This window comes from Giraffa tippelskirchi, chromosome 6 (assembly GCF_054371585.1).
Source record: "Giraffa tippelskirchi isolate mGirTip1 chromosome 6, T2T-mGirTip1v1.2.pri, whole genome shotgun sequence".
Lineage (NCBI taxonomy): Eukaryota > Metazoa > Chordata > Mammalia > Artiodactyla > Giraffidae > Giraffa > Giraffa tippelskirchi.
This window is the reverse complement of record NC_137280.1, coordinates 114,417,446-114,443,366: the sequence shown is the minus strand read 5'-3', so window position 1 is coordinate 114,443,366 and position 25,921 is coordinate 114,417,446. Positions and strand designations below refer to the sequence as shown.

The 25,921-nt window shown below is 53.9% G+C and overlaps 1 protein-coding gene across 1 annotated transcript in view; it reads left to right on the top strand.

Annotated features, from left to right (window-relative positions):
* The window catches only part of COL23A1 (collagen type XXIII alpha 1 chain), a 360,796-nt gene extending 339,371 nt beyond the window's left edge, over positions 1 to 21,425 (top strand). The window contains exons 9-29 of the mRNA XM_081502083.1: positions 2,364 to 2,480; positions 3,468 to 3,503; positions 3,913 to 3,939; positions 4,603 to 4,635; positions 5,589 to 5,642; positions 6,165 to 6,218; positions 6,612 to 6,656; positions 8,087 to 8,164; positions 10,243 to 10,296; positions 10,902 to 10,946; positions 11,785 to 11,874; positions 12,644 to 12,706; positions 13,000 to 13,056; positions 13,323 to 13,349; positions 14,288 to 14,350; positions 14,435 to 14,488; positions 14,671 to 14,697; positions 17,487 to 17,540; positions 17,810 to 17,896; positions 19,845 to 19,883; positions 20,321 to 21,425. Of these exons, the coding sequence (XP_081358209.1) occupies positions 2,364 to 2,480; positions 3,468 to 3,503; positions 3,913 to 3,939; positions 4,603 to 4,635; positions 5,589 to 5,642; positions 6,165 to 6,218; positions 6,612 to 6,656; positions 8,087 to 8,164; positions 10,243 to 10,296; positions 10,902 to 10,946; positions 11,785 to 11,874; positions 12,644 to 12,706; positions 13,000 to 13,056; positions 13,323 to 13,349; positions 14,288 to 14,350; positions 14,435 to 14,488; positions 14,671 to 14,697; positions 17,487 to 17,540; positions 17,810 to 17,896; positions 19,845 to 19,883; positions 20,321 to 20,323 (1,107 nt within the window). The 3' untranslated portion in view covers positions 20,324 to 21,425. The remainder of the gene's footprint in view (positions 1 to 2,363; positions 2,481 to 3,467; positions 3,504 to 3,912; positions 3,940 to 4,602; positions 4,636 to 5,588; positions 5,643 to 6,164; positions 6,219 to 6,611; positions 6,657 to 8,086; positions 8,165 to 10,242; positions 10,297 to 10,901; positions 10,947 to 11,784; positions 11,875 to 12,643; positions 12,707 to 12,999; positions 13,057 to 13,322; positions 13,350 to 14,287; positions 14,351 to 14,434; positions 14,489 to 14,670; positions 14,698 to 17,486; positions 17,541 to 17,809; positions 17,897 to 19,844; positions 19,884 to 20,320) is intronic.
* Positions 21,426 to 25,921: the final 4,496 nt, after the last annotated feature.

The following is a 25,921-nucleotide window of genomic DNA, read 5'->3' as shown; positions in this document are numbered from 1 at the left end:
ATTTGGAGACCCCTGGCCTTCCTGCCTGTTACCCTCTCACTGTGGTCCATCACTTCCAATGCCCTTCCTCTCTCCAGGCTGGGTTAAGTGGTTTCGCCTCCAGAAATAGCCTGGTGGTTTCCAAATCACCCTCCCGCCTTTCTCATCAAACACCTGTTTGCTGACTAGATGGTTTTCCCGAGGCTCAATCTGGACTTTATAAGTAGAGACCATCACGTGTACAGTCGCCGCATCCTCAAGGTAGACTGGCCGAGTCTGGGCTGCTGGTGTGCACGATCCCTTCGACTCATCCCGCGTTCCTAGGGGGAGACCTCAGCCATCCGATCCTGGGGGGAGATTCCAAGTAACTCAGGAGAAGTTAAACACCCTCTAGAACATACTCGAGTGTCGACATTCATTTTCTGCCTTGATAAGGAGAGTCCATATCAGTGGTTCCCACTCTGAGCCTTTGAATTGTTTAGCAGCTGATTCCTAACACAGTGTAAAATGAGACAGGAATCACCCACCACCACTGCCACTCTGATTGAGTAACATTACCAAACTCTGTTGTCTTTTGGCTGGAGTTCTATTCTCTTGGTCAGGACCCTGGCTAAGTCAGACTGGTCAGAAGATCTGTGTGGTGGACATTGAGAACTTCAGTTAATTTTTTAATTGGGAAGACAAGTGAGCTATGTCATATGTGCCATGGTCTAGAGAGGCAAGTTTTCTCATATTGTGGGGTCCACAGATGAAAAAAACTGTCTAAAAGAGATTCTTGCCTTGGTGGCCAGAAGAGACACTGCCTTTCCTAACTCTGTAACCCTGGGTAAATTATTACACTCTCCAACCCCTGGCTTCTTCATCTGTTAAAAAAGGACAGTAGCAGTGCCCTGGCCAGGTGGTCACAGGGTTGGGTGAGACAACCTCACCCCTCAGTGCTGGGCACGCAGCAGGGGCCCAATCTACAAAAGCCTTCTTCCTTTCTTGGCAACAGGTAGGTTGGGAGTTGCTGGCACTGTGAGCCAGGGATGCCCCATTACTGTGCCCTGAGCCAGTACTGGGCAGGCACCCCTGAGAGCAGCAGGAAGTGCGAGGGGCTCTGCAGTCTCTCCTCCTTGCGGGGACATACCACAAGGTGAGGGCTCTGGCTGCCTGAGGTCTAACCCGTTACTAACACAGCCAAGAGTCAAGAGATTGGGTGCTGCAAGAGAGAGACGGTGTGGCCCTTTGTTGCTTTTTTGTTTTTTTAAGATAATTGTAGATTCACATGCAGTTGTAATAAATAATACCCCATGTACCCATCATCCAGTTTCCCTCAATGGTGACATCTTACATCGCTATAGTACAATCCCACGACCAGGAAACTGACATTGATGTAATACACCAACCTTATTCCAATTGCACCCATTGTACTTATTTGTGCATCTGTGTATTTCCATGCAATCTTATCACTCTTGAGATTTGTGCAACCACCATACAAAAAGCCCTCCTGCTCTCCATCTATAGCTGTAGTTACCTCCTTCCCAGCCCCCATCCCTAACCCCTGGCAACCACTGATCCTTGCTCCATCTCCATAAATTTGCATTCCAAGAATCTCGTGTAGATGCAGTCACCTAGCAGCCATCTTTTGAGACTGGCTTTTTTCACTCTGCATAAATCTCTCGAGACGCATCCACGCTGTTGCGTGTGTCAGTGCTCTGTTTCTTTTTATTTATTGCCGAGCAGTGTTCCGTGATGTGGACGTACCCCAGTTGGTTAACCATTCACCATTGAAGGACATCTGGATTGTTTCTCATGAGGAGCTATTGTGAAATAAAGCTGCTGTGAATGTTCACGTATGGGTTTTTGTGTGGACGTGTTTCTGATTTTCAATATTTTCAGTATTTCTCTGGGACCAATGCCCGAGAGTGTGCCTCTAGCACTTAATAAAGCAGGAGCTGAGCGACCAGGAAGGTCTTTCAGGAGGCAAACAGCCTCCTCCCCTTCCAAAAGGAAGGGGGCTGTTTGGGCACGTGTGCATTGTCCCACACCTAGTATGTCTCATCTCTCACCTAAACTCCATAGCTGGGCTTCAGGCACTGAGAGCTGGAGCAGTGATGCATACCGTGGAGGGTACGAGATCCTATTGGCCTCTTATGCAGAGATGTAGGTCCTGTCCCTTTATATACCAAGGGACCTGTCCTGTCCCTTTGTATACCAAGAAGTAGCAAGAGGCCCAATAACAAGGCCCTTTCCTCCGAGCCGGCCGCACGCTGGGAAGGCGAAGGCGAAGGCATCTGGCCACCCCTCTGAGGAGGCCTCTCTCTCTCTCTCTCTCTCTCTCTCTGGAGGTCAGAACTCCCCCTGCCCTCCCTCAGAGTCATGCTGGGCCCCATCTCTTTCAGGGAGATCCAGGGCAAGATGGAGCTGCTGGGCCTCCAGGGCCCCCAGGACCCCCTGGGGCACGGGGCCCTCCTGGCGACACTGGAAAAGATGGCCCCAGGGGAGCACCAGGCCCAGTGGTAAGAGAGGGCATGGAGCTGGACCATGTGGGACGTGGTTACCCAACCTCCCAACCCTGATCCCAGAAGCAACCCCCACCCTATCCTATCCCCAGCCCCAACCCAGACTCCTACTCCAATCACACCTTAACCTAACACAAACCAGATCCTTGACCCCAACATAGGCCTTGATCCCGAGTGAAAGAGAAAGTGTTAGTCACTCAGTCATGTCAGATTCTTTGTGACCCCATGGACTGTAGCCCGCCAGGCTCCTCTGTCCATGGGATTTCCCAGGCAAGAATACTGGAGTGGGTTGCCATTTCCTTCTCCAGGAGATCTTCCTGACCCAGGAATCAAACCCAAACTCATTTCCAAATCCAGATCCACACCCCCAGTTCAGACTGTTATCCAAACCCTAACTCTCACGCCTACAGACTCTGACCCAACTCTTAACCCCACTCTCTAACCGCACATAGATTCTGACCTTGGTTATAATCTCAGTCCCAGTCCTGACCCTGAGACCCTGTCGCTGCAGCTCTCTACCAACCTCTTCTCCCTCTCTCTCTCTTTCTTTTCTTTCCATCTCTCTCTCTCTCTTTCTCCCTAGTATGAAGCCACTGTTGTCCTCCCTTAGTCCTAACCCAAACAGCAGGGTCAGCCCCCTTTCCTTCCCCCAGGGGCTCAGGTTGGACCATGCTTCTCCTCCAGTGTAGAGCTGGCACCCACCCCTAGACTGCCTCCAGGGTCCCCTATCAGGGCAACTATTCAACCGGCTCACCGATTCCTTGTCATGCTGGGCACATAACTCCCTGAGCCTCAGCTTTCTCATCTATGAAGTGAGGACAGTGACACCCACTTTTCAGAGGTTTGGTGATGACAAAAATGTACTTGCGTGAGAGAACGTACTTGCAGCCCCAGCTCAGGGTCTGGCAGGAGATACAGGCTCAGGCAACTGTGACACTCCCCCCCCCCACCCCGCCTCAGAGCTCTTCTCTTATGCCTTCTCAGGGTCCCAAAGGAGAAGCTGGACAAGATGGTGCAACGGTCAGTATCCAGGGCATTTCAGAGGCCTGGGCAGGCAGGACCGTGGTTCAAGGCCCGGAAGCTCCTCTCCCCCGCACACCCACAGCAGGACTGGGCGTGCAGCCCAGTGTGCATACCTGGGCTCTTGCCCCCCACCACCACTGGGGAGCAGATGGGCCAGGACCCCAACCCCAGCAAAATTCTCACAACCCCACACCCCTGGGAGACAGCCTGCAGTCCCTCATCACGGCTTGGGATCTAATACAGATTTCCGTCCAAGATACAAACAAGTGGCTCAGCTGGGTTCCAGAGACAGCCCTGCCACCCTCTGGGACTTGATGTCACCCCTTATAAAACAAGAATGTTAAGGAAGACAGCCCAGGTGCAGCCTCTGGGATGGTGTCTAACACCCCTTCTTCTCTTGTTCCAGGGCCCAAGTGGACCCCCAGGGCCCAAGGTGAGTGCCTCTCACTCCTGTCTCAGGCCTGGGCATAGGGGGCTCCTTCACCCCACCACTTTCTCCTCCTCCTCCCCCACTGAAGCCAACGCAGCAGGGTTAGAAGACCAAGTTCTATAATCTTGAACAAGTGACCTCATCTCCTCTCTGGGCCTCAGTTTACTCATCTGTCAGATGAGGTCATGATAGACTTTTCCTGCCTTACCTTCACAGCAGATTGTGAGGATTGAATGATAAAACCCATTAGCTTGTCAGCTCTCTTTTCTTCCTTCCTTGAGCAGCACCTGCCAGGGTGGAAGGCAGGCTATGGTCCTCCCTGAAGGAGCCAGGGCCCCTGGACTGGGCAGGAGGGATAGTGGGGGGAAGGAGCTATCTTTAGTGAGCATCTTCTGGGAGCCGAGGGCCTTCAATGCATTCCCTCTAATCTCGCAACCACCTTCTAAGACTGGGGGCATCACAGCCCCCGTGAGCAGTGACTTGCCCAGGATCACTCAGCTTGGGAAGGACCAGGTCAGGGTCAGAGTGGAGTCCAGGACTATCAGCCCCATCACCCGTGCGAATGTCTCTGAGGAGCTCAGGGTCTACGGGCTATGCTGGGTGGAGGTCATCAGAGCCACTTCTACCAGAGGAGGAGGAGCCTGGTGTCCAGGTGGCTCTGACCAGGGTGAGCCCAGGGTTTCTGGGAAGAAGATGGGGGTGGCTGTGGAGGGCCTTCTTGGCAGGGATGTGGGAAGTGGCTGGAGATAAAAGTAGGAGCTGGGCACAGTGGGACCAAACCCAAGTCCTCGCTGTGGGTGGCTGCTCTTACCTGTCTCAGAAGCCAGGATCACATTCATTCATTCACTCATTCTTAGAGAAATACATCAAACACATAGAATTACTCAGGCACTTAATTTGTTCCCACGTCAAACTGGTTCTCAAAGTGTGATGCCTAGACCAGCAGTATTATCAGCATCATTGGGTCTCATTAGACCCACGTCTTTGGGGCCCAAAAGCACTGAGTTAGAGACACTAGAGGTGGGCGTGCTCTGTTCAAGCAGCCCCCAGTGATGCTAATGTGCACTCGGGTTTGGGAACCACTGACCCAGATTGATCTTCCTCCATTGTTTCCCATGGCCGGGCCTCCTCCTCCTCCTCATACTGGTCTCAGCAAAGCTGTGCCCCCCTCCGAAGGGCCATCCCCAGCCACCTACTGAAGCCCACACTCTCCCTGAGTCCCTCTCCATCCCGCCATTCTTTTATGTTCTCTTCCTGGCACGTAGACTACCCAGCATGAGGCTATGAATTTATCTGAATATTTCCTTGCGCTTGGTCTCCTCAGACCCAGTGAGCAGGGATCTTGTCTGCCTGGCCTCAGAAATGTTTGTTGATGGAGGGAATGAATTACCTCTCCTTCAGCCGATCCATTCCTTTTGCACACACCTACTGAGCTTGTGGGGACAGGAGACAGAAGTGGGTCTTACCCCACCCCTGCCCTAGAGGGACAAGGAGGGGAGGAAGCACTGCCCTGACCCAGTGTGATCAGTGCTGCTACCAGGAGTGGACTGGCGTGCTAGGAAGTGCAGAGCAGGGATGGCCAGCTGACTGCCAGAGGACCCAGCCAGTGCGTCCAAGTCTGAAAGCTGCAGCCTCCACTGTTCTCTCTTCAGGGGGATGACGGGATACCAGGCCAACCAGGGCTCTCTGGACCCCCAGGGCCCAAGGTAGGTACACATCCCTCCTCCAGTGGTCCCCCTGCCTCCCATCTCCCCAGTTCCCACCTGCCTGGTGAAGCGCCTACCCAACCCTTTTACATCACAGGCACATGGGCTGATGACCAAGGTAGGCCAGCAGAAAGACCAGGGTCCCACTCACCAACAGGCCTGGCAAATCATCAAGGCCACTGGCCTCCCCTTACACCCTCAAGTCCTCTGGCTCCCATCTCAGGTGGCCCCACTCTGCCCTTCCCCCAAGCCAGGAACTGGCTGTGTTCTTTGGTCCCTCATCCCTTTAAGACAACAACCAAATCCTGGCCAGGCTTCCTCTAACCTGACTGAGCCCCTGAGCTTCTCCAGCCATGCATTAAGACCAAACCAGAAGGGGGCCTGGGTCCTGAGTCCTTGGGGCTGTACTGAACTCACCACCCCCACCCCAGGGTGGACTCAGGCAGGTTCTCAGGACCTCCTCTGGAAGCCTGCAGAGCCTGGAAGCTCCACAGCAGACGCCTCTGTTGCAGGGCCAGTCAGGGAGCAAGGGGGCCTCAGGTAGAGGATGGCACAGACAGAGCCCTGGGGCCCAAGGTGACATCATGTGAACTGCTCTGGTTCCCGAAGGCCCATCCTGGGGGAGACTAGTTTCACCTCCGATCTACCCTTTTAAGTTGGGAGTCCAGAAGGTCCCTGGCCCAAGGGTCTGGGCCCTGACAATCAGAGGCTGGCCTGGAGTCAGGTGGCAGGTGGTCTCAAGTAGTGACAAGGCCTTCACCGTGTAGGCTTGGGCCCTTGGGCCTCAGTGTCCCATCTTGTCTACACAACAAGGGGTCAGAGGAGGGCCCCACAGTTCCTCCCTCAACTTGGGAGATGCCAGTCACATCCATTCGGCCCTGTGCTCTTTGGGGAAGAGGGGACTGGAGGGGGCAGGGGAACTTTTGGCTTCAGCCATACACACCTGGCTGCAGCCATGTGTCTCCACAGGGGGAGCCCGGCCACCCAGGCACTGATGGAGCCACGGGGCAGCGGGTAAGCAGTCCCCCCACCCCAGCCACACCAATGATATCCAGGGACCTGATTCCTTCCGAAGCCCCTGTCCCCCAGATACCCCAGAGGAGCAGTGGTGCTCCAAGAATTTGGAGTCTTTTTCTTTTAATACTAATATTTCATTAGTGGGTTGGGTTTTGGGGGGGGGTTTGCTTTTTAATTCTTACTACATGCTTTGGGTAAAATGTTCGATTATGGATGTGAAAAGAAGAGTCCCATCCTCCTCCCTCTTCTCCTCCTCCCTCTTCTCCTCCTCCCCAAGCAAGTGTCTGCCCTCCTAGACTCTTCTCCTTGGCACATTCAACATAGACTTCAATATGTCACGGATGGCGTTATCCTACATGACGTATGGGGGCCTTGCCTTTCCCCCAGCCCCACTTCACAGGTCACCCCTGTCGCTGGAGCACACCCACCACACCTGGATGCAGAGCTTTCGTGATGAGCCCTATCAGCACACCTCGTTCTTGGCCCTGTGATCTCGAGCAATCACATCCCCCTCACGCTCCCACAGGCTGCCTCCCTCCTCCAAGACAAAGGTCTAAGCTGGCTGCCTGGTGGTGCAGATGGCCGGGGAATCGGATTAAGCACCGAGTGTGGCTGTTCAGTGTACACCTTACAGTTCCATAAAAGCCACGACCGTGGAGGCAGCTGGCAAATGAGGCCCTGGCCAGGTCTCTTCTCCGGTGCAGCCGGCCTCAAGCCTGACCAAAGTGCTCACATCCCCTGCTGCTCTAGCAGAGAGGATTCCAGAGGGGAGGGGAGGTTCAGAGGGGAAAGGTGAGGCCAGCAGCAGGGCACACGTCTGTGCCTGTGTCGACACATGCATGTGCAGACACATACGTGTGGACATGTGCGTGGGTGGGTGTGGACTCAGAACCAGGAGTGAATGGGAGTGTCAGTGCCTGGCGCTTGCAGCCTCCCCCCAAGGTTAAGAAACTGAGGTACAAAGGCAGCCTCCAGCTGACAGGTCTGTAGTTGGCCAGCACAGTGTTTTGGAGGGTTTGGGTGTTTTTGTGTGCCAACGTTTAAAAATCTGAAGAACCTCACATCAAAGTCAGGCTCTGCATTTTCTCTCAAGGACGAGCCTTGGTGGGCTTCGGTTCTCATGAAGGCGAATCACAGCCACCTCCAGACCTGGTGGAGATATGTTCCTCAGTTGGCCCCAGGCCTCCCCTCTCCCTTATGTAACCCCCTGCCTGGCCCCCAGAATGCTCACTCAGTGAGCCAGGGTGCCAGTTGCCAGTTTCCGAGAGAATTCAAGAAGACACCATGCTGGGGGCCCCCCAGGGTCCAGCTGAGAGCTGGCCCACAGTTCACAGGCCTGTGTGCAGCCCCAGTTACTAGGTTCTCAGGGTGAAAAAAAACACCCACCATGCTCTTCCCTGAAATTCTTCCTCTTCTTCCTGCCTCAGGGTCCCCCAGGCCTCAAGGGTGAACAAGGAGACACAGTGGTAATTGACTACGATGGCAGGATCTTGGACGCCCTTAAGGTAGTGTTCCTGGTGGACCCTGTACACCCTTGCTGTTCCTTTCCTGAGGGACTATCCACTCACTTTGCACACTTTTTTACACAAGGGACCAGGGGTAGCTTAACACAGAGACTTAACACATATTAGGTAACTTCACCAGGTACCTAATATGGAAATCAGTACTGTGCGGAGTCCCACACGATGCTGAGAGAGCCACTGTAAATGGGCCCATGTGGCCCTGAGCTCCTCAGAGGCCAAGGCAGAAAAGGGCAGCTCACCCTTCAGAAGCAAGAGGCAGGGCCTCTCAGGGCTTTTCTAGGAACCAGAGGCTGGAGGGCTGGATCTCCTAACAACCACTGAGTGGGAAAGAAGAGTCTGGCAAGGCCTGCTGCAGGAGACTCGGGAGTTTTGTGGCCTCAGCCCTGTCCCAGTGCTAGGCAAACCCAGGACCCATCACCGGTTAGAGAGAAGGGTTGGGGGCCAGCTGCTCAAAGGTGCCAGGGGGAGGAGCTGGGGTGGGGAGAGATGGTCCTCAAAGACTGGGTGTCAGCACCGAATCGCACCTGAGCTTCAATTTCAGTTATCTCCCACAGGCCTCAGGGAAGCACAAGCTGATGGTAACTGTGCCCACCCCAGGCCGGCATGGCATGGTGTGGTGTGACGTGGCCCAGGGGTGTGCCTGTGCGTGGCTGTTCCAGAGCCGCAGGGAGAAGCCCTATGAGTGCAGAGAAGGCGGGGGTGGGGGGTGGATTGTGGATGCCAGACAGGGAGGATGACTGGATTCGTTGGGCAGACATAGAGGGGTGAAGTTGAAAAACACATACTGAGGGGCAGGCTAGCTGGGGAGTGGTGTGGAAGATGGGGTCACTGGAGGCAGAGGGGGCCTCACCAGGGAAGCAGGTGCTGGGCCTGAGTCTGGAGGAGGGTGGGTGGAAAGGAGGAATGAGTAAGACCAGGGCATCTCAATGGAGACACCAACAAGAAGGGGCAGGTTGCAAGATATGGAAGCAACCTTAGTGTCCATCAACAGATGAATGGATAAAGATGTGTACCCCCCCACACAGACACACACATAATGGAATACTACTCAGCCGTTAAAAAAATTGCCATTTGCAACAGTATGGATGGATTTGGAGAGTACTGTGCTAAGTGAAATAAATCAGACAAAGACGAATACTATATGATATCACTTATATGTGAAATCTAAAAAAATACAACAAACTAGTGAATATAACAACAAAAAATAACCAGGTGGACAGATATGGAGAACAAACTAGTGATGACCAGTGGGGAGAGGGAAGGGAGAAGGGATGATAGGGGTAAGGGATTAAGAGATACAAGCTATTATGTATAAAATAAGCTACGAGGATATATTGAACAACACAGGGAATATAACCAATATTTTATAATAACTATAAATGAGTATAACCTTGGACAGTGATTTGAAGCACTATATTATAGTGATTATAATATTATATAATATTGTATGTCATATATAATACTGTATATCAACTATACCTGGAGGGGGCAGGTAGGTGAAAGGAGGTGAAGGGAAGAGGCCAGGGGCTTGCTGGACTGGAGGCTGAGTAACAGCAGCCTTTGTGAAGGGGCATGAGGTGGGGTGGGGGGCGATAGTGGGCAGGTGGCCTGAAGGAAGCCTGGGCAGGGACGGGAGCTTGGGAGTGAATATACTGTCCCCTCCCCGTGAAACCAAGGGATGCCCGGGAGCAGCAGACAGCACCAGAGTTCACAGGAGAGGCAGAGAGCACAGTGCTGGGCCTCTGCTGGGGACAGGATTTGGGGCTGGCTTTGAGTGCCAGCAGGGCTTGGTTTTACATTTGCTTCTAGAGGCAGTGCAGAGCTGTCATGGGATTGAGCAGGAGTGTATTGTGATGAAATGTATCCCGAGGGCAGAGGGGTAGACACTGTGCTGTCTTACCTGATACCTGGTACCATCTGCCTGGCCTCCCCCAAGACACAGGCCTGACCTGACTAGGTGGGAAGGGGGCTATGTGATCTGCGGCTTCAGGATGGAGAAGTGGGTGGGCAGTGATGGAGAGGCCCCACCTAAACACTGACCCCTTGACTTTCACACACAGGGTTCTCCTGGGCCACAGGGGCCCCCAGGGCCACCAGGGATCCCCGGAGCCAAGGTCAGTGCAGATGTAACTGTGTGGTCTCTCCCGGGTCTCTGTCCCCAGGGCCCGCCTCCAGGGTCTCCTCTGTGTCTCTGCTTCTCTCCCAGCACCTTGGCCTGGCCCCTAGGGCTCAGAGGAAGTGGTCCTGCTCCTTCGTAACCAAGCGGGGTGCCTTCTTCCTGGCCCTGGCTTCTCCCTGCAATGCCTCATTCACACATATAATCCATAAATGGGCCCCTCGTGATGTTACAAAGTCCTGTAGGTTACAGAGCCGTTCCTCTGGCCTGTGTGTATCGTTCACACCTGCCCACTTGGCTCAGGAGAAGGAGCCCAAGACTTTAAAATCAGGCAGGATCTGGTCCCGGCCATCATCCCTGGGCTGTGTGGCCTAGACCCTCAGCTTCCACCTACCACAGCCACAGCCGCACCTGCCCACAGGGGCTGAGGAAATGGAGGAGGGGGTGGCTTGTGCTAGGCACGCAGTGAGCTTCTTCCTGAAGGTCCAACCTCAGAGACCCAACCCAGGGTCAGTGTGCTGGTCAGAGGAGGCAGCCTGGCCACAAATCCCTGCCAGGGGCCAGGCCACCATAACCCCCACCTTGCTGTCTATTCCCTTCTAGGGTGAACTCGGATTGCCTGGTGCTCCTGGAATCGATGGAGAGAAGGTCTCTGGGCCTTTCATTTCCTTGGTGATGCTGTGCCTGATGCTGTGTCAGGCTGAGAGTGTGTGTGTGTGTGTGTGTGTGTGTGTGTGTGTGTGTGTGTGTACGTGTGCATGCACAGTTCTAGAAAACAGAACATTTGCTCTGGAGCCTGTGTGCAAATCCCGGTTCTGCCCATAGACCTCAGGCAAGCTACTCGCTTTCTGGCAGCCTCGGTTCCTCAGTTCCTGAAGATGGTAAAAGGGCTGAGGGTTAAATAACGGCACACGGAACACACTCGAGAGTAGTGCCTGGCATGTAATAGCAAAGAGTCATCTCACTGTCATTATTAGTATTAGTGTAAGTATACACGCATGTGTATGATCCTGCATAGACACGACAGTGTCTGTGGGTATCACTTAACATTCATGGATGTGCCTTTAGCACTGGGTCCCTAGTGTGTGGCACAGAGTGGAAGTTGTACAATCAGTTGAATGAAGGACTGCAGCAGCTGGTTGGGTGACCGAGGGATGGTTGGTTATATATGGGGTTAGGGGCTCTCACCATTGGCTCCTGAGATGTGAGCACAGGGTTGGCCCGGACCCCATATGCACCCCCTCAGTAGCTACCCAGTCCCACTTGTTCCACCCCCTCTGCCCCCTGACCCACCCTGCAGCCCTGCTTGCAGTAAAACAGGCGGGGACTGCCCCTTCTGTGTTGCCAGCCAGGCCCCTCTGTTCATTTATCACTTGGTCTGGAGGAGAGGACCCACAAGGAAGAAGGGAGGGTCTGGCCTGGCTTAGAATAAGCTATGCATAGGGGGAGAGAAAGTGCCTACTGTATCTTGTTCTGTTATTTTCAGGGTCCCAAAGGACAGAAAGGAGACCCAGGAGAAGCCGGACCAACAGGACCCAAAGGGGAAGCAGGAGAGATGGGCTTGTCAGGCCTCCCGGTAGGTGGCTGGGTAAGCCCCCCTGCTACTTGCCCCATGTGAGGGTCCCAAGGTGAATGTGTGCCCCCCACGGTGGCTGCCAGGGGCTGGGACTCTGCAGTCCTAGTCTCAAACCAGTCTTAGCCCCAGCCCACTGGGCCTTTGAAGGGAAGCGCTGGGATGCCCTGACTCTGAGCCCCCACTTCCTCCCCAGCAGACAGACCTACCACTTACATTGAGAGGCCTCCTTAAGGTGAAATAAGGAGACCCCACCTAATGGCAGATGACTAGACGGGGAGCTCTGACAGCCCAAGTTTGCATCCTGCTCCATCTCACTGACTCTGGAACCCAGCACAAGTGACCTAACCTCCCTGGGCCTCAGTTTCCTCAGCTCTAAAATGGGAGTGATAACCTCCCCTTCCCACAAAGGGACACACGGGCAGGGCTGAGAATAGGGACCCACTGTCATCGTCATTTTTCATTGCTTTTGTCATGCGTGGCCAGATGCGAAGAGCTGCCACCACATCACATCCATTGTCCATCCATGAGGCTCACTCGGCTAGAGATCTGGTGCCAGGATTTGAACCCTGGGTCTTTGCTCCTAGAGCCCCTGGCTGCCCCACAGGAAACAACTTATACTGCTGTTAAGATGCTCTCTGAATACCCACTGATTTATGGAAAGCTACTGAAGATGCACTGCTTGGTGGAGGAAGGAAGGGGAGGTGCTGAGCCCCGTGGGTGGCAATTTTGGTGACAGACAGAAAGGGCTCAAGGCCATCCTGTCCTGCAGGGTGCCAACGGCCCCAAGGGAGAGAAGGGAGAGTCGGCATCTGACAAGCTACAGGAGAGCCTGGTAAGGGGGCTGCTGAAGGTCTCTGCTGAGGGCTGGCTGGGGCCCTGAGCCTTGGGACAAAGGGCCACCTGGCCTGACCAAGCTCAGGGCAGTGGGGGAGGGGGAGCCTCAGGCCCATCTTTGAACCCAAAGGCCAACACTGGGCCTCCCACCAAGCAGTGCCTCTTGGGGGCAGTGTGGAGCTCAGTGCCCAGCACCCAGGGAGTGCTTCTCCAAGGTCTGATGAGCTCAAGTGTGGGTAAGTGAGGGGTGGTGGGGCAATGGACAACTAATCCACCTCTGACCCTTCCTAGGCCCAGATCATAGCAGAACCAGGGCCCCCAGGCCCTCCTGGTCCCCCAGGCCCCATGGTAAGAAAGTTTGGCTTGAAGCAGCTGGGATGTGAAGAGGGTGGTGGGCTTAGGCCCAGAGGACAACAGGATACCCCAGCGGGGAGGAGGCACATCAGGCAAGCCAAGCAGAGCCCAGGTCTGGGCCTGGGAGGCCACAGAGTTCAGGGCCACAGGGCCAGTGAGTGGCCTGGAAGCCTTCGTGGCCGCTGCAAGAGGGCCTGGCCGGGAGGTCTGTTCCCAGCCTGATGGCCTTTCTAATCTGGGGCTTTCTCCTCCTCCTCCAGGGCCTTCAGGGGATGCAGGGTCCCAAGGTGAGTTCTGAAGCATGGATGGGAACCCCACCGTCTACTTGCTGCAGGCTCACAGCCTGGTTGGTTCCCCAAATTCTTGCTAGTAGGCAAAGTGAGGGCTCCACACTCGGCCCCGGACCAGCCCTGCGTCTTCCCATGGCCTGGCCATTCCCAAGCCCCTGCCAGTGTCTTCAGAGCTGGTGCTCCCCAGCCCATACTCAGCCTCTCCGTTCCTTGCCCCCTCCCCTCTTCACCCCTTCAAGCGCACATCTGTCTCTCAACTGCCCACAGCCCAGATACAAAGTGCTGGCTTTGGTGTATATTACATAACGTCGTGTCCTCTGCTCTCCAGTTAAAACTGTGAGTGTGGTCTGCCCGTGTCCCCTCGCGCAGGGAGGCCAGTTGGCCTCACTGCATCTCCCTCGTTTACCCTGGCGGAGACCACATCTCCGCATCCCCAGCTCAGAGGCCAAGCGGGGCCTCAGAGTCATGGATCCCAGGGCTGAGTGGGGCCGAGCATGTAGCTTGAGCAGATGTGCAGCTTCTGGTTCTGTTTTATTCCGAGGCCTCCCCAGATCCTGTTTAGAATAAGCAGCTGCTGTCAGGGATGAGGTCCAAGACGGGGACTCAGAAACCCAGTGGGTGCTCAGCCCTGCCACTTCCTGGCTGTGCAAGTGGGCCTGTCCCTGCCACTCTCTGTACCTCTGTTTCCTCATCTGTGAAATGGGTGTGACCATAACCCACCTTCCAGGATTACTGAAAAAGCCCATGTGTAAGAAAAGACAAAACAGGCACACCCACATTCTGACATTTGCACAAGAAGGAAGTCAGAGCTAGGCCTGTCAGAGACTGGAGTCTGCCCCTCTGCCCCGCACACCTCGGTTCCCGATCAGGCCCCAGGCTTTCCTGTTCTGCCATCTGTCTGGCCCCCTTAACTGGTATCTCCCCTTTGCTTCCAGGGCTTGGATGGAGCAAAGGGAGAGAAGGGCTCGTCGGGTGAGAGAGGACCCAGCGGCCTGCCTGTGAGTGTCATGAGCCTTGTTCATCCTTAGAGGGGCTAATTTCTATAACTGTCATGACTCTTGACATATTCCTTTTCCACCCAGGGGCCAGCTGGCCCACCAGGCCTTATTGGGCTGCCAGGAACCAAAGGAGAGAAGGTAACCACCTTCCTTTAATGTCCCCCAACTATGGTATCACTCAGTCCTGGGGGCTCAACCCCTGTGCTTCACTGGTCCCTGGGGCCAGAGTTCAGGTTCTGTGGACAATTCACAGGGCTATGAATTGTGTTCCCAACAGCTCCTTCTCAGCCTCCTCACATCTCCTCTTTGTCTCTTCTCAGGGCAGATCTGGGGAGCCAGGATTAGATGTAAGTAGCTCACCATCCACTGTGGCTGGGTCTCTCCCATGTGTAACTTTTGCCCTCATGCTGCCCATACAGCAACTTGATCTGGATGGCTTAGATGTGTCCCCATTCTCCAGGGCTGGGACTACAACTGACTGGTTCCACCCATATCCACAGTGCCAAATCCAACACACAGACCAGAGTAGGTGCTTTCTTGATGGATGGATGGGTGGTTGAGTAGATGGTGGATGATGGATAGAGTATGGAGGATGGGTGGGTGGAGGGATGGGTAGAGGAAGGATGGGTGGATGGTATGTAAACGAGTGATGGATGTAAGCGAATGATGGATGATGGATGGTGGGTGGATGGATGACAGCTGGACAGATGACGGATGGAGGATGATCAAGGATGGAGGGTGGATCCATTGGAGTAGGGAGGTAGGAAGAGCAATGAGGAGCATGTTGCAATATCCTGGTGAGAGATGATAAGGCTTCAGGTATGGCAGTACTGCGGGAAGGAGAGGAGGAGAAGTATTAATCCAATGTTGATTGGCTCACGTATCTTTTGGTTGCAAGAGACGGGAAACACAAGTTAAACTGGTTTAAAGGGACTCATAACTGAAAAATCCATGTGTCTGACACATAGATCCAGGGCTCAAGTATGTCAGCACAACACAACCTGTCACCCTCTCTTGTCTCTTCTTCCTCTTGAATCATTCCAATTTCCCCATGGTGATGAGATGGAGCCAAGAACTCCAAACTTGCATCCCTCTAAGTCCAAATCCTGGAGAAAGGCTTTTGCCTCACTCTCTACTCTTTGAGAAGGAGTCTCATCAACTCTTATCGGCCTCAGCTGGGCCAATGCTGAAATGTCACTTGGCCATAAGAATGCAGTTCCCTCATTGTCCAGACCTGCTCATAATGCTCCATCCTGGATCTGGGGGTGGAGTTGGTGGGTTGTGAGAAGGGAGAATGGTTCCCAGGAAAATCAGATAGCTATTGCAAGGGAAATGGTGACCAGATGCAGGTAGGGCTGCAAGGACTCTGGTGCCCACCCTAAACTTTAGGGAGAAAGTGTCACCCTACAGACAAGGAAGAGGGAGAACTCTAGGCTGAGTTTCTGACTGGAGGGTTCCATTGATGTTCCAGGAGAAGACACTGCTGAATCCAGCTCAAGCTGTGGATCCAGAGAGGTAGTGGTGGTGGAGCAAAAGGGACTCTATTCCCCCAATACTGTGGCCACTGTAGTCCAGTGGTTAAGACTGCATACTTCAATCAGGGGGCAGGGGTTTGATCCTGATCCCTGGTCAGGGACCTAAGATCTCACATGCCACATGGTGAGGCCAAAGTAAAAAGTCAACCCACTCCAACCGGCCCAGCTGAAATGGGGAGTCTGCTTGGAAGCCTTTCCTGACTTCACACCTGAACAGAAGAGCCCCTCTTCCTGGTACCCCATGGTGTCTGGTTCAGATCTCTACCACTGAGTGTTGATCATCATCTTCTGCACCCCACTGCCTGTCATGTTAGACTCTATACCTTTGTACCTGCGGGGTTCTAACTTATGGAAGTGACTGAGTGACAGCACAGGTCAAATGCCTTTGAAAGAAGAACTTATTATTTACAGTTCTCAAGGAAAGGGCATGCCCCACATGGGGCCACATGGAGACGTAGTAGGTTTGGTTGGCAGGCAGAAAGGAGTCAGGGAGAAACCTAGGGCAGGGATTTTACTGGCATTTCTCTGGGGAAAGCAAGGCAGAGCAGAGTCTACATTTTAGGATTGGCTAGTTTGAACAATCCTGGCAGGCTTTGGGCTCTAAGGATGGTCTCTAGTTGCCTGCTACCTGGCCCTGGGATGATTTGGGGCAGGGGAAATAATGACTTGGTGTGTGAGTTAGATAGAGGGGGTTGTTCCAGGTTGGTTTACATCTGAAAGGCATGCTCCCTGCCTAGCTCTTTGCTATATCTAAGGGTTGGCTACCTCTAGGAGAGGCAGCCTCTCCCCAGCCAGCAAGATTTTGATGATATCTTGCTGAAAATAAACAGCATAATACATATAAGAGCGGGCATGCTAAGTCGCTTCAGTCGTGTTCGACTATAGCCCACCAGGCTCCTCTGTCCATGGGATTCTCTAGTCAAGAATACTGGAATAGGTTGCCATGCCCTTCTCCAGGGGATCTACCCAACCCAGGGATCGAACCCATGTCTCTTAGGTTTCCTGCATTAGCAGGTGGGTTCTTTGCCACTAGTGCTACCTAAGAGGGAACTCATCAAATCTGGTTTTCTACCCTCAGCATTCAGTCCAAAGCCCAATTCCTAGTGGATGCTTAGAAATGTTGACTGGGAAGATGGACAGATGAACAAATGGATGGATGGGTAGGTGGGTGCATAAGAGTTTCAGCCAAGCGCAGAAAACAGAGAGTACCATTTCTTGGTGTGCTGAAGATGGTGATATAAACTTCCATGGATTTCCTGTGTCTCAGCCCCCAGCAGAGCCTGGGCCAGTGTCTGCTGCACCTGACTTGACATAAGACAAAGCTCTTTGCTAGCAGTTCTGCCTAAGGGCTTCCACCCAGAAACAGCAACAGTGTTCTACTTTGGAGGAAGCCGTGCCAGTGTCCTGAATGCAGGCTTTTCTCTGCATCATCCTCGTATCCAGCATCTGTGTCCCCTAGGAGCCAGGGCTGGTCCAGCTTGTACCATGGATATGTGCAGAGGGAAGGGGCAGAGGTGGGTGGGAGAGGTAGAGAGATGAAGAGATAACCAGAGCACACCTCAAACTTCATCGTCAGGTTTAACCTTTAATCTTTTTGACAGGGTTTCCCTGGACCTCGAGGAGAAAAAGGAGACCGGAGCGAGCGTGGAGAGAAGGTGGGGGAGGTGGAGAGAAAGTGAGGAGCAGGAGGAGAGCAGGAGGGAGGCAAGCAAAGAGAAGGAGGGAGCAGGTGGCAAGGAAAGGACATGTGAGGCAGGAAGCAAGCAGAGAGAAAGCGGGGGTGGGGGGGGGAGGAAGACCGGAGAGGCTGGTCTGTGGGCAACAGGGCAGGGGGCTGCCGGCCCCAGGCCCATCCCTCTGAGGGACATTGCAGGTGCCCTGGGCCTGGCAGCCACCATCACACCCCATCTTCCTTCTTGCCCAGGGGGATCGCGGTGTCCCAGGTCGGAAAGGAATGAAAGGCCAGAAGGGCGAGCCGGGACCCCCAGGCCTGGACCAGCCGTGTCCTGTGGTACGTGTTGGTGAAACATGGGAGCCCCAACCGAGGTCTTTGCAGTCCTCAGAGCTCAGTTGCAAGTCCCAGAGGCCCCATGGGCCCTGCCCTGGGATGTCCACACTGCTGGGGCTACCATTTAATCTCTACCATCACGGAGGCTCCTCTCGCTCTGGTCGTAACCCCTCCATAGGCAAGGCCCAGGGACCCGCCCTGTCTACAAGATGGAAACCCGGTCAGGGACGGAGTCTGTTTGCCAGGTCACTGTTCCTTTCTACTCAGCTTCCTTGGACCTAAAGGGAGATGGAACCACCCTTACCTCTCTGGGCGTCTGTCCTGTCCCAAAGGAGGCTTTTGCTGGTCTGGGTAGCTGCACATTCACCCCTTGAATCTCCTCCGTGAGTCCCAAAGCCCTTTCTCCTCACAGCCTTTCTCCTTTCTTGCTTTTTTACAACAGCTTCTTGTGGTCCACCAGACCTGATACCTGAAATAACCAAAGTTCAGTTCTCTTCTTCTAGAAGGCAGGGAAGGTTTACATGTCAAATTCGTTTCCAGTGGAACTCAGAAAAGACAGGAAAACAGCTGAGTTTCCATATTGAAACTCACCAGTTACTCACATCCCCCCATCTCTGCCGGGATTGGAGAGGGGGAGAGGAGCCATGTTGTGTATCCCCTGTAGAGGGGCAGGGCCAGGGACCCCCAAAATCCAATCTTCTGACCTCAAGTGGATCATTTAGCCCTCTGTTCCTCAGTCTCCTTATCCATGCAACAGGGGTTCTAATCCCTGCCTCCAGATGGCTTGGAGGAGACAATGGGAAAAGATAGGAAGAGCAGGGGGGAGGCAAGCACTAACTAAAAGGACCAGGGACAGCAGGGAGACAGGGTGGCCCTGCCCCAAGCCCCAAGCCCTGGGTCAAGACTTCCCTGCAAGTCATTAAGCCTTTGTCTCTGAAACAGGAGAATCTTAAATGCAGAGGCAGGCGAGGGGTGCCAGGTTCCAGGGGCCTGGCCAGGGGCGGCGGACCCTGCCCTGCGGTATGCAGCCTGGCCTGCTGTGTGCTATGTGCTCTGCTGTGCTGGGCATTCTGTGCTGCCTGTGCCCGCTGCCCTGCCCTGCCTTCCTTTCCATTCTGCCCCTCCTCCGCACTCCCCCTTGGGTCCCAGCCTCAGCCCCCAGGGATGCATGAGAGTGCTGGGGGGGCGTGCTCCCCCGTGTCCATGGTCTGCCTGTGTGCTTCAGAACAGAGTGAAGTGTTGTCCACTATGGCATCCACCAGGAACGCTAGGCTGACTGACGGGTCAGCCTTGGTCCATCTCCAGCTCCCCACCTCCAGGCCGCCTGAGGAAACCCGCCTCCCTGCTTGTGTCTGATGCTGCCAGACTATCCCCACTCCAACCCACCCCACCACACACACACACACCTCCCCACCCCGGCCCAGTGTCCACCCTGACCTCAGCCCATCCTGTCTGCTACTCAGATCCAAACACAGGGACCAGGACAGGCCAAAAGGGAATCCCATTTCCTGGACTGTCCTTCAAATATTCTTGGACATGTGTCTGAAAGCTCTCAGGACCACAGGGTCCTGAGAACCACTGTCACAGCTGCCAGACAGAAAGACACACAGGTGCTCGGTGGGACCAGGGCCAGGCCTGCTCCTGGCCTGGGGATGTCTAGCACGATGCCCTGTACTCCGTGGTGTCCTAGTTCTGCCCACAGCTACTCGTGTCCCAGCAAAGCCCATGGGGGCATGCTTAGAACAAGCACCGAGAGGGGCTATCGTGTCCCATGACCTAACTACCCGGGTGGACAGGGCAGGCACTCAGCCCCTGTCTCAGTGGGGTCCAGTGACCTCAGGTGGCAGCTCCCTGGGCTGCAGCTAGCTCCTCCTGGGGCAGGAGTGTGTGGAGCACAGGGAGCTGCTGACCAGCCCTGCCTCCTTGTCACTGAAACCTTCTTCCTTTCCAGGGCCCCGATGGACTGCCCGTGCCCGGCTGCTGGCATAAGGTAACTTTCAGAGAAGAGTCTCCAGGGAAGGCTAGGAGGAGTGGGGGAGCCAAGGGAACCCTGGGGCTGCATGCCTGCCTCTCCCTACATCGTGACGGAACAGCCGGGTCTCCCCAGGTGACCCTAGATTTGACTCTCCCATCGTGTGGCCCAAGGCCCGGGGCTGTGATCCTGGTTGTAAGCAAACCACCCTCTTGGTCATACAGGGCTCACTGAAGCCCTGGCCCAGCCAGGGCAAAGCCATCAGCCCCTGGGACTTTGTTCATACTGTCCCCTCTACCCCACCCCAAGAGGAGGTGGAATTCAGGAGGTTGGGATGAGAGGATTGGCGGAGGGGGCATACTCTTCCCAAGGAAATGGGCAGGACAGGGCTACCCAGATCAGAGGCAGGGCCCCCCTATTCCCCCCTCACCTTCAGTCTTTCCCTCCTTTTCTAGTGATCCTGGACACGCAGTTCACAACCTGTATAGATCCATGTGGACATTTTTAATTTTTGTAAAAACAAAACAGTAATATATTGATCTTTTCTCACGGGATGCATCACCGATACCTGTGGCCTTTTAACATCTGAGAGTGTGCTCAGCCCAGCCCCAGGACAATCAGTGTGTGAAGCTGAGAGGAAAGCGGCCAGGCCTCCTGGGGGCACTGTGTGCTTGCAGGGCTCCCTCAGGGCTTGGCTTTCCCAGGAAGGAGATGAAGGTAAATTGCCTGGCTCAGGAGAGGCTGCAGAGACGCCAGGTGGGCTTTCGGTCACCTGGGAGCAGAGACTCCGGCTGTTCCACTGCCCTGCAAGAGCCTGCCCTCTCAAGCTCTGGAGCCCCAGAGCCATGCCATCCACGAAGGCTCGTGGCATGAATAGCAAAAACAACTGATCTTGGCCTCTCTGGCCTCTGCACTCAGCCATAGCCAGCTGCCCACTCCTCTGGGCCCCCTTGGGCCCTGGGTTCACCAGGGCAGGACGGGACTCCCACCCAGCACTCATAGCTGGAGCTGTGGGAAGCAACCTAAGCAGGCTGAGCTCCCATCGAGTGCCATAGGCCTCAGGAACCAGCCTGCCTGCTGTGAGAACAAGTGTCCTCGGGCCAGGAGTGAAGGCCAGGCTCTGTGATCACTACCACATGGACCCAGCAGCAGGGAGCCCTGTGATCCTCAAATGCGGAGGTCCCAGGCTGGAATGTCTGCTGTTTCCTGTTTTTCACCACACCCCTACCACATGAGGGACGTGATGGGACTGCCAGCCTGAGGAGATGGACCACCAGCTCAGAGTTTGCGCCTTGATGACCCCAAGTCTCCCCACCCAGGGGAACTCTGGTCGGCTTGCCAAAAATTAGTCCTCTGAGTAAGTTATGCAAATGAAAAGAGCCTCAGGGCTGCTTCCACACCTGTCTGAGTAGGCAGCCTGTGCCCTCAGCCAATGATGCTCTGAGAAGAAGTTCGCCCTCTCTGACAAGGGGCCCCGGCCACCAGCTCCAGACCAAGTACTTGCCTCCCCTCTCTGTGTAGATGGATATTGTTGTGTGTAATAAATCACAAATGTGTGTCTGGGTATGTCTGTCCTTGCAGACTGCCCCTAGGGCCATCCCTAGGTGAGGTTTCAGTTTGGCCATTGCTGTATGGGGAGGGATAAGAGAACTCTCCCTGGGTCAGAGCCACCTCCGGAAACCAGAATAAGTATTTCAGGCTCAAGGCAAAGATGGGGTTTAGAGTTAGGAAGACACAGACTCAAGGCCTAGCCCTGGTAACATACCAGCTGAGCCCTCTGTCCAGTCACCCATGTCACTGAGCCCCTGTGTGTTCTCTGATCTGATGAGCCATGACTACTGCATAACAAGTCACCCCAAAATCTGTTGCCTTAAAACAATGATCCTTGGGAATTCCCTGGTGGTCCAGTGGTGAGGACTTGGTGCTTTCACTGCTGGGTCCTGGGTTCAATTCCTGGTTGGGGATCTAAGATCCCGTAAGTCACGTGGCATGGCCAAAAACAAACAAACAAACAAAAAATCCTTTCTATTTCTGTGTTATAGTTTTGGGAGTAATGGGCTCAATTCAGCAGCTGTCACTCAAGCTTTCCCACATCCAGCAGTTGATGTTGGCTGGCCTCTGATGGTCAGCACACCTCTCTGTGTGGTCTGGGCTTCCTCACCCTAAGGCTGTTGGATTTCCAAGGTGAATGTCCCAGGTGGGCCAGATGGTATCTGTGTCACCTTTTACAACCAAGCCTCAGAAGTCATATGGTATTACTTCCTGCCAGAATCAGAGGTTCACCCTAATTCAAGAGAAAATTATTGATGTCATATTTTAAAGAGAAAATGTGGGATAGGAGATCTTGTTTCAGCCATCTTAGAAAATTCTACATCCCAGCTGGTCCTTAATCCTGAAAGAGGGGCCCAGTAAGTGTGCCCATGTCTCAGCTGGCAAAACCAGGCACATGACGGGGCCTGCCGTGATGGTGTCCCAGCCTTCTCCCTCCAAGAACTTAGGCCTAAGGAGGCCATGGTATGAGCAGTACCCCCAGGCCCCACCATGTGGCCTCCTAACTACCAAAACAGGTCCAGCCACATGCTGGCTAAGCAGAAGAAATAGATCAAATCTCTGCCCCCATTTCCCTCAGTTGCTGGGAATAAAGGGCAGGCCATGCTGCTCAGCCAGTCATGTGGGTCACCAGGGAAGTCAGTAACATGAAAATGAAGGAAAACACAGAGGAGTTGTGATGACTGACGGAGACCATTGGACATCCAGGTGTCCTTTGGAGCTCCAGCATCACTGCTCACATCTCCGTCAGTTATCACTCCAGTATTCTTGGGCTTCCCTGGTGGCTCAGATGGTAAAAAAGAAAATCTGCCTGCAATGCAGGAGATCTGGGTTCGATCCCTGGGTTGAGAAGATCCCCTGGAGGAGAGCATGGCAACCCGCTCCAGTATTCTTGCCTGGAGAATCACCGTGGACAGAGGAGCCTGGTGGGCTACAGTCCATGGGGTCACAAAAAGTTGGACACGACTAAGCGATTAAACACAGCACAGCACAGCACACCACCCAGGTAACTGACTGGATCCCCTCACCAACCTGTAAAGGGTGTATGTGGTTGGTATCACTATTCTGCCTTACATGTGGGGAAAGTGGGGCTCCAAGGAGTTAGTCCCCTGCCCAGGGATGCATGGTCAGGACGTGGTAGCAGGCTTGGGGCATCAAACTGAGGTTCTTGGAAGTCCTCCAGTTTGTCTTTCCAAAATTGTTTGGCAGAGCATGGAGTCTATGGGGAGCACCATGATGCTGGGTGGGCAGAACCTCATGAGGGTAGAAGCCACATGTACCCCCTTCCCCAGATACCTGTGGGGGGGGGGGGAGAGGCAGTAGGTCTTTCCTGATCCTTTGGGCAGGACAGGGCCATTCATGGTCCATTGCTGCCCTCTTCTGTTCTTGTGCTGTATATTCTCAGGTTTTGCAAACCAAGAGCTTGGGGTAGGGGCAAGAGGCTATACAAGAGTGACTATACAAGACTATACAAGAGTGATTTGCTGCAGTCCCAGCAGAGACACGGGGAGCACCCTGCCTCGAAACTGAGCCTTCAGGACTGGGGACCTCATGTTCCCCTTCCAAGAAGGGCAGCTGTGCCTCAAACTACCCCTTCCAGAAGCGAAAGAACACATTTTTGGAGCCCCACTGTGTGCTATAGCATGTAAACTAGTCACAAAGATGACTTCCCTCTTTTGCAGAAGAAACTGAGGCCAGAGAGGAGTGGGCTTACCCCAGTCTCCGTCCTCCTGACCCCTAGAATACTACCAGAAATGCGTGGTTTGCTTTTGGTTACCACAATGATTGGGGGACGCTCCTGGCATTAGTGGATAGGGCCAGGCACATCAAACATCTGAAATGCATGGGACAGTCCTGCTCAGTGATGAACCATCTCAGTGAGAATGCCAATGCTGCCTGCGTTGAGAAACAACATCCCCTAGCTTCAAATCTTGACTCAGCTACTTCCTCTCTTCCCCTGCCCCACTGGCCTCCAATGCCATCTCAAAGGTCGGACATGAGAGAATGAACACAGGAGTGCTTAGCATGGGGCCAGAGGAAGAAAAGAGTGGGCTTTTCTGAGCAGGAAGAGGGGAGGTTTCCTGGTGTTGTCCTGCCCCTCTTGTAGATATTTTCAGCCCCGGAAATGGCCAATCCTGGTCTGACTTCCACCCTTCTGACTCTGGACATCCCAGGAGTGGGTGAGATGTGAGCTGGGCCTGACTGGCCTTCTCACCATCTACCTCAAAGCTGGAAAATTTCCTGAGGTAACCTGACTTCTCTGAGCTGTCCTGAGTCACAAGACAGGCTTATGTTTGGGCTCAAGACAGGGCCAAAGATAGGCCCCTCACAGGACTCTCAGACTTCCTCTGCCACACAAACACATACACACTAGCATACACCTGCCTACCTGCTAAGTCACTTCAGTCGTGTCTCTGCGACCCCATGGACTGTAGCCCACCAGGCTCCTCTGTCCATGGGATTCCCCAGGGAAGAATACTGGAGTAGGTTGTCACGCCCTTTCCAGGGAAATCTTCCCGACCCAGGGATCGAACCCACTTCTTTCATGTCTCCTGTATCAGCAGGTGGGTTCTTTACCACTAGCACCACCTGGGAAGCCCACAAGCATACTCATTACATATACAAAGCTGGAACTGCAGGACGTACAGACATCTATGGGTCTCTCTCTACCAAAGAAGAGGATCAGATCCATTAAGAAAACCAGTGACCACATTTCACATGCAGGGAGCGGGGCTTGGCCCTCAGAAAAAAAGTACAGGCCACAGGCAAACTTTCTTGGTTAAGTTGGGAGGAATTTTTTTCAAGAATCATTCCTAAAGTTTAATTCAGCTTTACATTTAAAAGTAAGAAACTTCATTCTGTGTGTGAAGATGAAAAAGTTCTGGAGATGGATAGTGGTGCTGGACACAGTATGCCATTAATGCCATTGAACTTGTACACTTAAAAATGTTAAAATGAGGACTTCCCTGGTGGCCCAATGGCTAGAATCTACCTTCCACTGCAAGAGATGCGGGTTTGATCCCTGGTGGGGGAACTAAGATCCTGCATGCCACAGGGCAACTAAGCCCTCACACCTCAACTAAAGAGCCTGTGTGCTGCAACTAAGACCCGACATAGCCAAAAATAAAATATTTTTTAAATGTTAAAATGGTAAATTTTGTTATGTGTATATGTTACCACAGTAAAGAAACTCCAAATATTCTTTAATAAATGCCTTAAGTGGGAAAATTCCTTGGCAGTCCAGTGGTTAGGACTCAGCGCTTCCACTGCCAGGACCCAAGTTCAATCTCTGGTTGGGGAACTAAGATCCCACAAGCTGCACAGTTCAGCAAAAAAAAAAAAAGCCTTAAATCTGGGAGAAGAGATGAAGAAATCAGCAATGAGGGAGTGAAGCAGAGGGCTGAGACTCATGAAGAGGTGACAAAAGGGACAGCAGGAGCCTCCCCTTTCTCCATCCTGCTCAGGCCACCCAGCTCAGGCTGCAGCCTCCCGCCCTGGTTCTAGGGTTCACCAGGGCAGAAAGTTCCAGGAGAGGATATCTCTCTGTATCCTGCTTTCCAGTCCCTTAGGGGCATTCTCCTCTCACTCCCTGGAGTTGGGAGTCCAGCCTCCGCTTCACTCTTGCTACGTGTTTAAGAACAAGCCATTTCCCTGTCTGAGCCTCTGTCTCCCGGCCGTAGATAAGGTTCAGGAGGCCTCCTACCTCTCCTCCCACCTAAACACAGTGAGATTCTCATAGTGGTTCTATAGCTCAGGTTCACCCTGCCTGGATTCCAGCAGGAGTCCCAGAGGTCACGCCCAGGACCTCCTCGGCCAGCCCCAGCAAGTGGCCCTGTGCTCTCCTTCTGCCCTTTCTGCTGCTTCTTCACAGGGCTGTGCAGTGGTGCCCTTTCCACTGCTCCTCGACTTTGCCTGCCTTGAGACCGGAACCAGGCTGGGTGCCTGTCACACGTTCCCAGGGAAAGCTTACGGCGCATCCCATTTTATGCTCGGGGCGCGAGGGGGCG